The sequence below is a fragment of the Etheostoma spectabile genome, chromosome 15, assembly GCF_008692095.1.
Source record: "Etheostoma spectabile isolate EspeVRDwgs_2016 chromosome 15, UIUC_Espe_1.0, whole genome shotgun sequence".
In the NCBI taxonomy this organism is placed as follows: domain Eukaryota; kingdom Metazoa; phylum Chordata; class Actinopteri; order Perciformes; family Percidae; genus Etheostoma; species Etheostoma spectabile.
The window spans coordinates 3,874,109-3,888,654 of NC_045747.1; the positions used below are offsets into that span (position 1 = coordinate 3,874,109).

General features: G+C 41.5%; 1 protein-coding gene and 1 long non-coding RNA gene across 2 annotated transcripts in view; one reads left to right on the forward strand and one right to left on the reverse strand.

Annotated features, from left to right (window-relative positions):
• cacng3b (calcium channel, voltage-dependent, gamma subunit 3b) overlaps window positions 1–3,822 on the reverse strand; it is a 31,060-nt gene extending 27,238 nt beyond the window's left edge. Inside the window, exon 1 of the mRNA XM_032537673.1 lies at window positions 1,422–3,822. Coding sequence (XP_032393564.1) covers window positions 1,422–1,638 — 217 coding nt within the window. The 5' untranslated portion in view covers window positions 1,639–3,822. The remainder of the gene's footprint in view (window positions 1–1,421) is intronic.
• Window positions 3,823–6,795: 2,973 nt separating this feature from the next.
• Window positions 6,796–14,546, forward strand: part of LOC116703079 (uncharacterized) — a 9,363-nt gene continuing 1,612 nt past the window's right edge. Inside the window, exons 1-2 of the long non-coding RNA XR_004335332.1 lie at window positions 6,796–6,806; window positions 12,319–12,321. This is a non-coding gene — a long non-coding RNA (uncharacterized LOC116703079). The remainder of the gene's footprint in view (window positions 6,807–12,318; window positions 12,322–14,546) is intronic.

Genomic DNA, 14,546 nt, shown 5'->3' on the forward strand with positions numbered 1-14,546 from the left:
CACACACACACACACACACACACACACACACACAGACAGTGCTTTCTCTCTTACTGTACAGTCACTTTTTGTTCTCTTAAGATATTAGTGCTTTCCTTCGCTTTGTCAAGTTCGGAGCCTCATTACATGCTGTAATAAAGTATGCTTTAACTGCTAACCAATTAAAGTAAACACAAATAAAAAGAGCCACTTTACCTCTTTAAATAGATGTAATCTATCTTATCTTATTTGTCTATCTGCTGCAATTATCTCTGCCCCGTCTACCCTTATTTCCATCTAGGTTTAGGTTTCGATTTCCAAGATCACTGGATAGCCACAAAACTTGAGGATTGGAAATGAGATGGCCTCATGAATCAGAGAGCTGATTCCGAAAGGTTCCTGAAGCTACAAACAGGGGTTGTGTCTCTGAAGCCAAGTGGGGAAAAACCTGATTTAATGAGGCAGTTTTTTTGATGTTTTATGATCTCACCAAAATAACTAAATGATGCAAAATAATAATGACTGTACAAGAAGAGCCAGATGTTAAGCTGCAACTGTGTAACATTGCTTCTGACAGGTGGAGGCGACTGTGGCATATGAGGTTTAAACCAAAAATGGCAGAAACCATCACACCTGTGTCATAATTGTGGAAGTGCCAATCCTTGTAATGGCCAGTAGATTCTGGCTCCGAAAACATTGTCAGTAGTCAATGTAAAGCGCTCAACTTCTCTCCCGAAATACAGAGAAAACTTAAATTGCATGTCATCCACCTTGTCATAGAGTCGTATGACGATGACATGTGTAACTCAATTCAGGGTGTAATTTGGGAGTGTTTGCATTAATCGACAGGTCTCTCTCAACAATTTGTATTTTCTTGATCCCAACAACAAGATGGCTTCAAAGGAACATATTCCTAACAACACTGTGAGTCCTGGCAACAGTGTGCAGATCCAGGTACTTGTTGGTGGTGCAGCCGACTGGCTAATACCACTCACTGCCAGCTGTCGGTGTGTGTTAGTGCTTTAGTTGTACTTTCAGCAAGTGTGATGGCAACAAGAGCATATCAATACATATCCTATTCCATTTAATCATGTTGCAGAGGAAGGGGTGTGAGGGTGAACTCAGGAAGGGACAGCTTCTGAGTTTCAGGGATTATGGGATGCTCACACGCACGCACACACATACACACACACACACACACACACACACACACTTCTGTGTGTGTTTTGTGTGTGGAGAGTCAGGGACAGAGAAATAATAACATGCACATGGATACACACTAGGAAAGAAAAACAGAGCAACGCAAACAGAGAGAGAGAGAGAGAGAGACATTTTTGTGCGCGCGCGCGCGCACACACAATCTCTCACACAGAACCAGTGGCAGAGAGACCGCTATAAGAGAGAGACAGACAGCTAGTCAGTCAGTCAGACTGATCACGTACCTTCCAGACAGCAGGTTCGCCAGAGGCCGGAGTGCGTCATCACCTCCTCGTTCTTGCGGCTCGTGTCGTTGTCGCCGCTGCTCTTCACGCGGCAGACCCCGCGCGAGTACAGCCAGTAGTCGGTACCGACGGCGATGGTCATGAGGCTGAAGGCGGCGAACGCGCCCACCGTCGTCACGAGCATCTGGACGCCGCGGTCACACATCAGCATCTTCATATAGGCGGCTCCTGTTTGTCTTAATCGCTTTTGCTCCTCTCTTTTAGATTCACCCTTTTATTTCCTTTATATCCCGCGAGATTTGGAGAGTCAGTGAAGGGTTCAACAGACAGGCACTCAAAAAAATAAATAGGAATATAGATAAAGGTGGTGTATTTATAAGTATGGAGCGAAAAATAAAGTACTCGGCTGTCTTGTCCGTTGAGTTAACAAGCGGTTCGTGGCAAAGGGCGGGAAGGTGGGAGGGCGGCACGTCACTTTCTCGCGCATCAAAAAACGGTTTTTACCACCACCACCACCCTCATACATATACACGCGCGCGCACACACACACACACACCGGAGGTTTAACGACCACCGGTTGTCCCCGACTACCCGACACTGCCCTCACTCAGTCAGAGCGAAGGGAAACGGCGATGACACATTCTGCCTCTCCTTCCGTTTATTAGTCCCAGGGTTAGGCTGGGCGAGCTGCGTTAGAGCCGCCTTCTCCGCCAGTAACCAGATCTTCTCGTCTCTCTCCTCTCTTTTTTTTTGTTGTTGCTCAGTTTCCCCTCTATCTCTCCTCTTCTTCTCCCTCCTTCCTTTCTTCCTCTTTTCTTAACTTCTGATTTTCCAAAAACAGCTCCCTTTATTAATCTGTTAACCCTTAACAGCCAAGGTCCGCATGTGGGGACTCCATCTTTAAAACAACAACAAAAAGGGGGTTTGTTAGTTTGTTTTCTTGATTAATGTAACCGCACAGCATAAGTCAAGGGAGGAGTGTTTCTACTAAAACATCCCTGGTCTTCACTCACCGCTGGATTTGTTGACCGGTGAAGGATGTCCCTCCTCGACAAGCTCTCTTACAGCAGCGACAAAACGTGAGGCGGTACAGTGGGTTTATTCTTTCTTGTTCGGCTTCCTGCTGAATTAGTGAATGAATGGACGGATTAATAAAGCCCATACGTCAGCTATGAAGAGAGAGCGCGGACGTTGACCGATATCCGTCGTGTGTTTTCGACTCCAGCTGTTGACTCACTGACATGCTTTTCCCCTTCCTCCTCGATGTCCAGAGTATAGGCTACAGAAACTCGTCCAAACACGCAGTCGTTAATATAAATTCATTTTTTTTAATGCATTCTCTGCAGCGGAGAGGCACGCAGCACGGGTATTTAAGTTGAACTGGCTTTAAATAAGCACCCAAAAATGACAACGAGACGAATTAATCAAATTTCATCCACAAAACAGCCGTCTTCGCTCTCTCTCATTGTCGAAGTTCAACCGCAATGGTGACAGACCGTCCGATAAGACGCTTGCTGATGGAGCCTGTAGGACTGTAACACCCGCCTGGGTTTGCTCCAGAGAAACGTGCCCGTTGGTACAAATGAAAAAAATGACAGCCGTCGCCTCCTCCTCCTCCTCGTCCTCCTCCTCTTGCCTTCCTCCTCCTCCTCCTCCTCTCGGTCCAACCAACACAAACTAAAACTAACCGCGGGTCTCCTCAAACTCCGCCTGAGGCCGCACCGCTCGGTTCGGATTGGGCTCGTGGGTGACAGCGCCCTTCAGGAGCTAATCATGTACAGTCACTGCTGCGTGTCCCGCCCACCGCCGCAACGCCGTCGGTATAAAGCATGGGGGGGGGCTCTAGTCCAGAGAGGAGAGGATATGTAGCCTATAGTTTCAGTAAAAGGAGGGTTGCTTCTTTTAGTAGAGATATGATTAGAGACACATCTTTATGCTCCTGTAGTCAGGCAGTAGACCACCTGTATCAAAGCACAGCATTTCTGCATGGCATGTTTTCCAAGCAGTGGAGATAATGGGAAATAGCATTGGTCAAACTCGGTGTAATTAGCCTAGTTATTGGATTATATCTACGCAAAGTCGTTGTGCAAATAGCAATGTTGATCACTTTTGTTCACAAACCACCCGCTTGTAATGTCTTAAATGCAGCTTTCAGTTTTTAGACAGAGTGGCACCGCGTCGCTTGCCGCATGCCGCTTTCGCGTTGGGAGCTTCTGCCGCGCCGGAGAGCTGTCCGTGGTGCTCAATGTTCGTTCGTTGTGGCGCTGTCCTAGGTCGAAGCGCAGCGGTATTCTCCCCTCTATTTCCCTCTGTCCTCCGCGAAGCCAGCAGCCACTGCACCGCACTGATTAGTTAGAAGAGAGAGAGAGAGAGAGAGAGAGAGAGAGAGAGCTTGGCAAGCGATGCATGAAGAATCGCGCCCGGGAGAGAAGCAGAGACGCCACTTAAAGGGCCACGGACCGTTTTTAATGATTCCACTCCAGTGAGGCTTCCACACAAGGCGGTCTGAGCTTCACACATCACTTAACACACAGGAGTGCGTGCGTGCGTGCGTGTGGATTGTGACGTGTGCCTGTTTATGTGTCCGCTCACGTGACTCTACTGTGCGCAAATGTGTGCACATATGAACACGTGTAAGTATATTTTTGAGACGTTTTGTGTGTGTGTGTGTGTGTGTGTGTGTGTGTGTGTGTGTGTGTGTGTGTGTGAGAGAGAGAGAGAGAGAGAGAGAGAGAGAGAGAGAGAGAGAGAGAGAGCCGCAGGAGGCTGAACAGATCTGACTGTTTAAAAGCTCATTGTATGTATCAATGAATAAAAGCCTGTCTTCGTCACTGGAGACAAATACAAATAATAGGATGACAGGACTGCAGGGATGAATAAATACCCCCTCTGCTCTAATTGATATTGTTATAATAGCTTTATTGACTGAAAGATGTTTCTTCTTTTCTTTCTTTCTATTAATCAATGGGAAACAATATGTAGGTTGCTCTGTAATACCCAGTGTGCATGTTTGTGTGTGAATTAACACATAAACATATTTTGAGTAACTACAGTATTGTAGGATTAGCTGTATGTTGTTGTCAATCGGTTTCAGTGTTTAAGTGCCATAACTGACTGATTAACCGACTCACCATCAGGCTGTAAGTGACTCAAAGATGTATTGAGTGATGAGCTAACTGACAAAGTGACTGTTTAGCTGATGGAATTGGTGGTTGTCAGACAGACTACAAAAATAAACAGAGGAGGAAACAGAAGAATTAAAGCGACGGAAAAAAAAGAGAGAAAAAAGTGATGAGCGAGAGGAAGAAAGAAGGATTACAGTTAATAATTAAATAATTGTATGAACAGATCAACAGAGAGAGCAGTGACAGGTCCTATCATCCTTCTCACTTGCTTTGCCAGAGTGTGTGTTTGTGTGTGTGTATGTGTATGTTTGTGTGTGTAGGTATTTGTGTGTCTGTGTGTGGGTTTGTCCGAGGCCCTTTGCTGCCTGTGTTATCTCACAAGGAGACTCATTAACATAGAAATGACTTCAGGAAGAGAAGTACAGCATTTCACCTCTGGTGAGAGACGGGAGGGAGGGAAGGAAGCTCGAGAAAGCAGGGAGGAGGAGTGACAGCACAGGAGGTGTGGAGGGGGAAAGAGAGAGAGAGAAGGAGGGGTGAGAGACACTGTGGTAGGATGAAATACACACAAATGGGGGGGGGGTTGGTTGTCGGGCATAGTTCTGGGCAACAAAGTACTTTTGTTAAGGGAAAGGTGATATCTGTTACATGTTAATAGAGTAAACACTGTGTCTAGCGATTAATATATATAGTCCACAATCTTTCCCTGACTGTAAAGTTATAATTAATACTACTAATAATTAATAATAATAATTAATTATTATAATTTTCATAAAATGAAATCCCATTTTTTGATACTACTAGGGTCTGCATTTCTTTGCAATGGACATTTAGTTAGTAAGTGGTGGAGTCTGCCATTCCTGCACTGGGTTAAAGAATTTCACTTAATCCTTCCTATAAACCATCATAATTTCATCTCATTGATATGAACCTCACCTTTTACTGTTCACTCTCTTTACAGTGTCAGATGTGTACATTACATATAGGCCTATATGTATACAGTATATATACATATATATATACAAACATTACAGCGAAAAGCACACTGAACATTTCCTACCGCTGCTTGTTCACAATAAAAACTGCTGAAACAAGATATGTATTGTGCTACAGGAAACCCAATGCATTTGTTACAACTGATTGCGATCATTCATCAAGTAACAGGGATTTGCATTTCAAAACACAATGTAAAACATATAAATGAGATGCTTCTCATGTTCTATGTCATTTTCTGTCTGCCTTGACTACTCTTCTCCTTCTGAAAAGAAGCACAGTGTAGACTGCTGACAGCAACTTTCCTGAAAGATACAGTATTAACTTCTATTAAAAGCCTGATTACCATTTGGCTTATGACCCTGGTGTTGCTAGGCAGCAGTGGGGGGGGGTCATGGGCCCATGTGGAGAAAAGCATCATGGGAAATGCAGTTTGAAGGCCCTTTATTGTTTCTCTCTCTCTCTTTTCACAATTCTCACTTTCCTTTCCTCTCAGTTATTGGCTGTACAACAGGAGGATGAGGAGAGAAAGACGGGGTGGTTCTTGAAGAGAGGAGGAGGACTGCAGGGTTTCTGCTCAGTGAGCTGGAACCTTCTCACGCCTCTGGCCAGTGCTCGGAGACTGGGAGGAAAAGGAGGAGGGGGAAGGCAAGACAAGAGGAAGAAATCAGAGGAAACGGAAAACCACAGAGTAATTAGAGAGTGAAAGATAAACTGTTTGGATGAAGAGGGAGGAGGAAGTGCAAGATGACTGACACAAATATTCTGCAAAGTGAGTGAGCTTGATACATTCACAGTCAAAGGAGGAGCATAAGACACATACAGCAGACACATGTGCTTTTAACATTAAAGAGGGAGTTTCTATTAAATATTACAAGACCAGTTTATGAGTATTCATGTATTTATACATATATGCATTGGTAAGGATCACAATGTGTATAATGCATATATTGCCTGTGCACAATGTGTGGGTATGTGTGTGCATATGTTTGTATTTGTGTGTTTTACAAGATGGGAAAGACTTCAGCAGAGAGAGGACATATGGTGATGTGGGATGATTTTGGCGAGATGCTAATATGTCAAAACTATGATTTATGGCTTAGATGTCCACAGACACAGCCACAGGAAAATCTCTATGAAAGTGTATTTTGAAAGTGAGAACATCCTATATCTGTATTGCCTCATTTGGAAGCAGAAGAAAACATCTATTTCTGACATCATTTTATTTCCAAAGATTCAAACATCATGTCCATTTGTTTTAAAAATTGTGTTGACAAAGTTAATGCTTCAATAATGTGTCTGTGTAAGAGAGGACACTTTGAGTAAGACACGAGGTCAGTGAAAATGTGAAAGCGTTTCTAATGTGCGTGCATAATGAAAATGTGTGTAAGGGTGTTTGTATGTGTGTGTGTGTTGGACAATGATTTGGCGAAAGACTGACAGTTAGATTGATTCATTAAGAGAGAGAGGAAGTGGAGAGTGAATGAAGGGGGAGACACAAAGAAAGAGATGTATCTTAATTGTGAAGGCACATGTCTGATGGTGTGAAAGTGTGTCTAATATGTTTGCCTAATGAAAATGTGTGTAGAGCTGCAAGAGCGAGTGTGTACAAGAGAGAGGAAGTGTGCGAGAAAGAAAGATAGTGTGAAATAAATCCAATAAGCTCCTCCGTCATGCTCCCCTCTTGAGCGTTTTTAAGATCCACTGAATGAAATAAATAACATATTCTTTTGCTTTTGTCAGTTTTCCTTTTTTTCATCTCTCTCTCTCTCTCCCCCAGTGTGCTGCAGTGACCTGCTGTCGTGCACTTCAGTCTCCATCTTCCTTCATTATTTTCTTTCCATCAGCAAGGGCAGTTAGCTTCTTTGCTAGTCTAGTAAACCACAAAATAGGTGCGGAGCTAAAACATCACAACCATTGAAAAACACATCTAATTGGCTGTCGCTAAACCCTGCCCCCAAACAGCATTTGTCCAATCATAGCTTAGCAAACATAACTAGGTATGGCAGGCCTGTCAAACTTTGAATTTCTCCGCATTTTGAAGGGTATGTCGGTATGGGATCTGTGCTGCCTGCACGATCCTATATGCACATGCGCATAAATATGTAAAAGAAAACGTGACCGTTTCCCAACACTATTTGTATCACGCGTGAGTTGAAACCCTTGACGGCTAGGTGGCACAATTGGCGGCATATTTTTGTATAATTTAACACTGGAGCGACCACTACCGGACGAATCATTAATATTTTTGTGGTTGACACTTTAAAAGACCCTCAAAATAAAACCCGAAATGACCATTAAAATATATAACAGCTGTTACGTCAGTTCTACTTTACTTGTGCTAATTTAAAAATACAATAAATCAATACTTGTTTTTATTGTTATTCCTTTAAAGTCTTAATTTAGCTGTAGCCTGCTTTTCCCAGTTTTTAGTATGAGTCAATGTTATTTTAGACTGAATCAAGCTGTCAGCTAGCAGTTAGCCAAATTAGCTGTTAGCTAAGCTAACGTTAACTTCCCGGTGCAGTGCAGATCGTGCAGTGTTGTAAATCCTTGTAAAACAGGATTATTATCTGCACATGTGCAAACATCTTGCGCGTGTCGGATGGGGCAGGCAGCCCAGATCGCATGCATACCTACAGGGTAGATGCTAGAATGTTGTTACTGAAAAAGTCACCCAATGAAACTGGCATAGAGAGCAAGCGTCAACACTTAAGTAGGCAGCTAGCTAGCTATGAAAGGTCAGGTTAGGGTTGGGTTAAAAGACAGGGTTTGTCATATGGTGAGTCACATGTTAATGTATAATGAATTACAAAGTAGATTATTACTGTGTGAGCAGCTTGTTGTTGCAGGGTTCATGTAACCATCTGTGTGTTGTGCCATGCTAGCGTTGTCTTTCAGTAATTACATTCTAGCATTTAAGTCATTTGAAGCGGTGTGCATGGAGCAGTAGTAAGAGTGATCCTTCGTTTACAGAATTAGATTAAATTAGATTAGATTAGATTAGATTATACTTTATTCATTCCGCAACGGGGACATTTCGTTATTACAGCAGCAGCATTTACTTCAATAATAGAAAAAAACAAAAACACACAAACAAGTAAACACACAAGAAATACAGGCAAACAATAGACAATAATTTAGAGTCGTTTTCAACCGCCCCATGAAGTTAACATTACTAACCTAATGAGTTAGCTTGCTACAGCTGATCAAATCTGCTAGAGACAGATGTTAATAGCTATGTTAATAAAAATGATGTCTGTCATTGAGGATCCATTAATTTTGGGTGCATATGTAAACAGAGAGCTCGACTCGGGCATTTAAGATGTATGTAGTGTGTGTGTATGTGTGTGTGTGTGTGTGTGTGTGTGTGTGTGTGTGTCTGTGTGCCTGTGCGTGCATGCGTGACTTTGGTTGATTTGGAAAAAATATTTGTCAGCTATTTGTGGGCATTCTCATATGGAATGCATTGCCGTGCTGCCACAAAACACATGCTTTTTGAGTACATTTAGTTATTGGCTGTATGAGTACAAGTTTTGTTTTGATAGTTTCAAGTTTGTTTAAAAAGAAAGTTTTTGGTGTCATTTACTGTATATGTGTATTTGGTAGTGATGGCGAGATGAAGCCTCTTGAAGCATTGGAGCTATTTGCTCACTGTACCACCTGTTGGTCAAAGAGTGTAAAACAGGCAGATACATTATGAGCCATGTGACCTGTGTGATACACTGCATCAGAGACGGTTCCGGCTGAATTTTGCGCCAGTAAAGATTTAGAAATAACAATGGAGAAAAAAAATCTATATCCAGGTTATTCATTTATGTTGACATAGTGTGTATTTTCCGGTGGTGTCATATTATTAACAAAACTGTATAGGCCTAATAAAAGGATTTCCTTGAGAGGAATGCGGCTATCAATTGTGTAAATCCTTTTGATCGTAATATAATAATAGCAGGAGGGGCAATATTCAACAGTCTCACGGCAGTTTGAGAAATGGTAACATTATTTTTAATCTATTGATTTGTATACACGAAAACGTTGATCTCATTTTTTTCGTGGGCCGGGACACGATCCGCGGTCTCTGGGGGACGCAACAACGGGGAAATTAAACGCCACACGTGGGTGACGCATGACAGCAACGGGATGGTTGTGTTTAAGAAAAGAACAACGGGGAAATGAATCGTCACACGCGGACATGGTCCCCGGTTTGTTTGACCCAGCCACCACCCCAACCAACCTTTTCATACCAGTTGTTACCGTAGTCGTGCTGTGATCATGAAAGATGCTTCCAATTGAAATACATTAGTTTACAATTCGTGCTCACCACCGCGAAAAAACAACAACATGAACGTGTCTGTGTACACGAATCAATAAATTAAATAAGGTGACCATTTCATGAACTGCCGTGAGACTGTGTTGCAAAATAATATTCTAAAACTGGAGAGTGGCAATTGGCAGGGAATGTGCTTGTGTAGCTCATGGATGTATAATAATACCGTGTAGATTCAATACTACACTGCAAAATTTGGTTTTGATCCCATACCAAGTAAATACAGGGCCAGTATCACCGATTTCAGATGCATAAGCAAATTGCTAAATCTGAATGAATTATCCTAACCTTTAAGTGGTTTTGGGGATTTTTCCTTTGGATTATTAATAAGTTAAAACCCAGGACAGAAGTTTCATATGCTTATATAAAGGTATTATCTTACAGTGTTTTTACAAATTATACAGCTTGTTTCATTTTTGGCCTGACAATATATTGTCATTGTTAAGCGTTCAATATACTTGTATCGCGCGACAGAGAGTGTGACGTCATGGGAGCGCCGTGACTATTTATATTCTACCGACTTTGCTATTTCTATGGACTAGAAGAAGAAGAAGAAGAAAAAGGTAAACAATGGCAGAACTGGCAGCTGCATTGACCACAATGTCAACAGTGGCTAAGATGATATTTGAGTCAAGGGATGAGGAAGAACAGCTGCTTTTGAGCCTGCTCGCAAAGAAGAAGGTTGAGTGTTTGTCCTTTGAGAGAGTGTGAGTTCAATATCCTTGTGAAACAAATGAAGATGATAGACGAAGAGAAGCCCTTTGAATACTTCAGAATGTCTGCACAACGATTCGATGACCTGCTTCGTCGGATCAAGCCTTTCATTCACCATGAAAAAACTAATCTTAACTCAGTATGTTTACAAGACAGACTTGCAGTCATTCTGAGAGTCCTGGCATCCAGTTGCCCTCAAATTTGTCCATGCTTCCTGTATCCGCTTTAGAGTGGTGCACAACCTCTGGTCCTTGAAAGCAGCGGCACTTACACAGACAGCCAGGTCGCCTATTTGATGAAACCCGCAGAAGTGCATACCCGAGAGAAACTAAAACTAAAGTATTGATCTCATTACAATGATAGTGTTGGTATCCCCCCACTAATGACTAAAACGTCATTTGTCTAAAATGATACAAGCCTCGTATTTGCGCTTTACGGAAAACTTCCGGGATTTCCCAACACACGCTTCGAAGCCTCGGCACAGAACATTACCAGTATTGGGCCACATTGTAAATAAATACGCACGCGTTGGAATTAAAGAAGTCTGCCTTGCTATCACACTCTGGCTATGCTACACAACACAATCCAGAAGGATTTGCAAGTTGTAGAAGTAACTAAGCATTACTCATATTAACTTTGATTTAGGGGATAACACAAGAAGCACCAGCATCCACATGATAGATGCTAGAGTGTTGATCATGAAATGTAGCTGGCATACTGCACAAGCATCAACACCTAAGTTAGCAGCAGGCTAACTATAAAAGGTGAAGTTAAAAGACAGGGTTTGGGTTAGGGTTCCTCTAACCATGTATCATAACGTAGATTATTGCTGCGTTTGGCCTCATATTTATTAGCTACAAGGTTGCGTTGGAGAGTTCAAATAAGCGTCTGTTTGTTGACACAGTGTGCCTGTGTTTTCATGCCAGTTACATTCGGTTTCAACATTACAGCATTTACTCATTAGTCACATTAGTTGCCTGAAAGGCACATTTGACAGGAAACGAGACAATAAGAGATCTTTCAACATGATTTATTAATTTACAATTAAAAACATCACAATACACATTTTCTTATTGTTAAACTATCTCACAAAACACATTCTTACTCTTCTTTTGCAGCATCTTTGCTGTTTTCAGCATGTAAAAAGTTATCTTCAGGTTATTGTTAAACTATTTTAGCACATAAGCCCGGCTGAAATCAATGCAGAAATAAGAAATAAGAATAAGAGGCAAGCATCAAATTTAAATTGTACTAATAGCTCATCAGATTTCAAGTGTAATGTCAAGTAGCCTTGGCAAGGCTACAGACTGCAAGAGAAAAAGGGAGAAGATATAAAGGGAAGCTGTACGGGACAAATCAGGGATGATGAGAGGATAATGATAAAGAACGGATTAGAGACAAGAAGGAGGGAAGTAAGAGAATGAAAACAAGCGGGAAATGGATCTTGAAGAGAAGACAGATCAAAAATTGGTGGAGAGGGTGATTCAAGAAGAAAAAAGCCTATAGAGAGAGGTAAAGGTCAAGAGAAAAGAAAATGAGTTAAGAAAAGACAATGAGGAAGCTGAGTGGAAGAGGAAGGAGGAGGGGAAAAGGTCAGAAGAAAAAATAAAATGACAGATAGAAAGGCGTGATCAAAGAAAAGGTCGGAAAGAAAGAAAGGAGTAAAGAAAGGAGAATGAGTTGGCACACGTTTAGGCCATTACTGTTCCCCTCTGCATAACCTATGACATTAAATGAGTGGGTGGCTAGAAGGTTAAACAGGTATTTTTTTATGTAAAATGTCATTATATTTTAGTCCTCAGATATTTTTTTGTTTTCTATTGCAACTCATATACATAAATTTACCCCTAAACACATAAAGGTATCTGTGTATAAATATAATGATGGAAATGGAAGACTCTTACCTCTAAAGACTTGAAAAATATTTATATATGTACAAATTAAGCACAACATGGCCATTGTATAATATTTCATAAATAGGTAACAATGGTATGAGACATACTTTTATCATAAATTAATGTCTAATAAAGTAATTATCACACATCAGTCTATCAATCAACACTTAATATAGGATAAATCCATATCATGTGGTACATGATATGAAAGAGAAAGAGAGAGATCATCACATGCATGCATAGTATAAGGAGTTTCTATACGTATTACTGTTGATGTGCGGTAGTTCTCATTTCATGTTGGCTCCCTCTGGTCTGGGGCTTTTAGCTTCGGTCTTTGCCAAAATGAGATTTCTTATAAGATTTGAATACCTAAATTAAATTATATATCTTACTTACATACTTACACACACACACCACAAACACACACACACACACACACACACACACACACACCACACACAACACCACACACACACACACACACACACACACACACACACACACACACACACACACACGCAGACACAGCTGTTGAGTGCTATTAAAGGCTTCAAGGTCCCAACAGCAGATGTTAAGAGTAGGCGTGATTAACATTAGGAGATATTAACACCCTTGACCTGAGCAATACACAGCTCTACGCTTAAGAGAGGCCGACACACATCTTATTCTTTATATTTAAAATTATACAACATCTAAATAAAAGAACAGGACTGCAGAGTCAGATCCAGTGAGTTTGGAAGGATCCGTGTGTGTATGTTTGTGTGTGCTTACATATATATATATATATGTACAATATATGCATATGTACTTATAGTAGGCTATACAAGAGAGTACTGCTGTGCTGATTAGAGAAGGGAAAACATTCTAGGCCTGTGTAATGGACCTACAGTATATGTCTTGTGTGCCTCCAGGAGCGAACATTTCACAGTCATTGTCCGCCTTGTTACACTTGTGCGCGCGCGCGTGTGTGTGTGTGTGTGTGTGTGTGTGTGTGTGTGTGTGTGTACAGTATAGGGATATAATGTGGTTTGAAGCTGGAAGGCAGATTTGCTGAATTTGAAATAATTGGCTTTATCCATTGATAAAGCACTAACACAGACATACACACATGGGTGAGAAAAATAGAAGTGCAAAATAAATAATTAAGAAAAACAGCATTGCTCTTGTTATTATTGCTGTTTGTGAAATCGCTCACTTGGGGGTTGTGAAAGCGGCTTCTCATTCTCTGTGTGTGCATCTATGTGTGTGTGTGTGTGTATGTGTGTGTGTGTGCATGCTTCACCAGTGATTGCCGCATCGCTGACCCTGTGACACCACGTCATATTAGGCTCCCAGTGAGGCCTTGTCAGAAGTACGGATTAGAGCCAAAACAAAAATATATAATTAAATAAATATAAAGGAGAGACAACGCAGGGAATGGGGGAAGGGAGAAAGGAGAAGGCAAGAGCAAAAAGAAGAAAAAGGAAGACGAGAAGGACGAAAAGATTTGACAGGCTTTGAAGTTTGCTCATTAGGCATATTTCTCTCTGATGGCCCAGTGTGAGACGTTCAGACTGAGTATGTGTCAGCACTTGCACAGTGCAAACCATGACAGTGCAAAGGCTAGTTAAAACAGGCAACAATGGTCAAGACACACAAATTGAACTGATGCACAGCAGCTCTACTCACGGTGCATTCTAAGATAGCTATCAGTGGAGGCATAGCCTGTGTACTTCTAGGAAAATGGCTGCAGAAGATACTGCTGACACTATGGATGCAGATTTTGATGCGGTTTTAGGGTTTCAGAAATGTACCAATATTATTCTTATACATGAGTAACAAGATCAAATACATAAAAAGGTTAACATCATTAAATGTCATCAAAACATTCACTGGAAGCAACCAGGGTACATTTCCTGTTTGTTTGGTCCCATGTGTCTATGTCTCAATGTTAAAACTTAACATCATCATGGAAAAAGTATTTAGCATTGTGTGGACAGGGGACTCAAAACTCAAAATTAGGAAGGGAATGACTGTGCCATGTCTAGAAGACAATGCTTCTTTCAACATTACTCACACAGTCATTTTAACT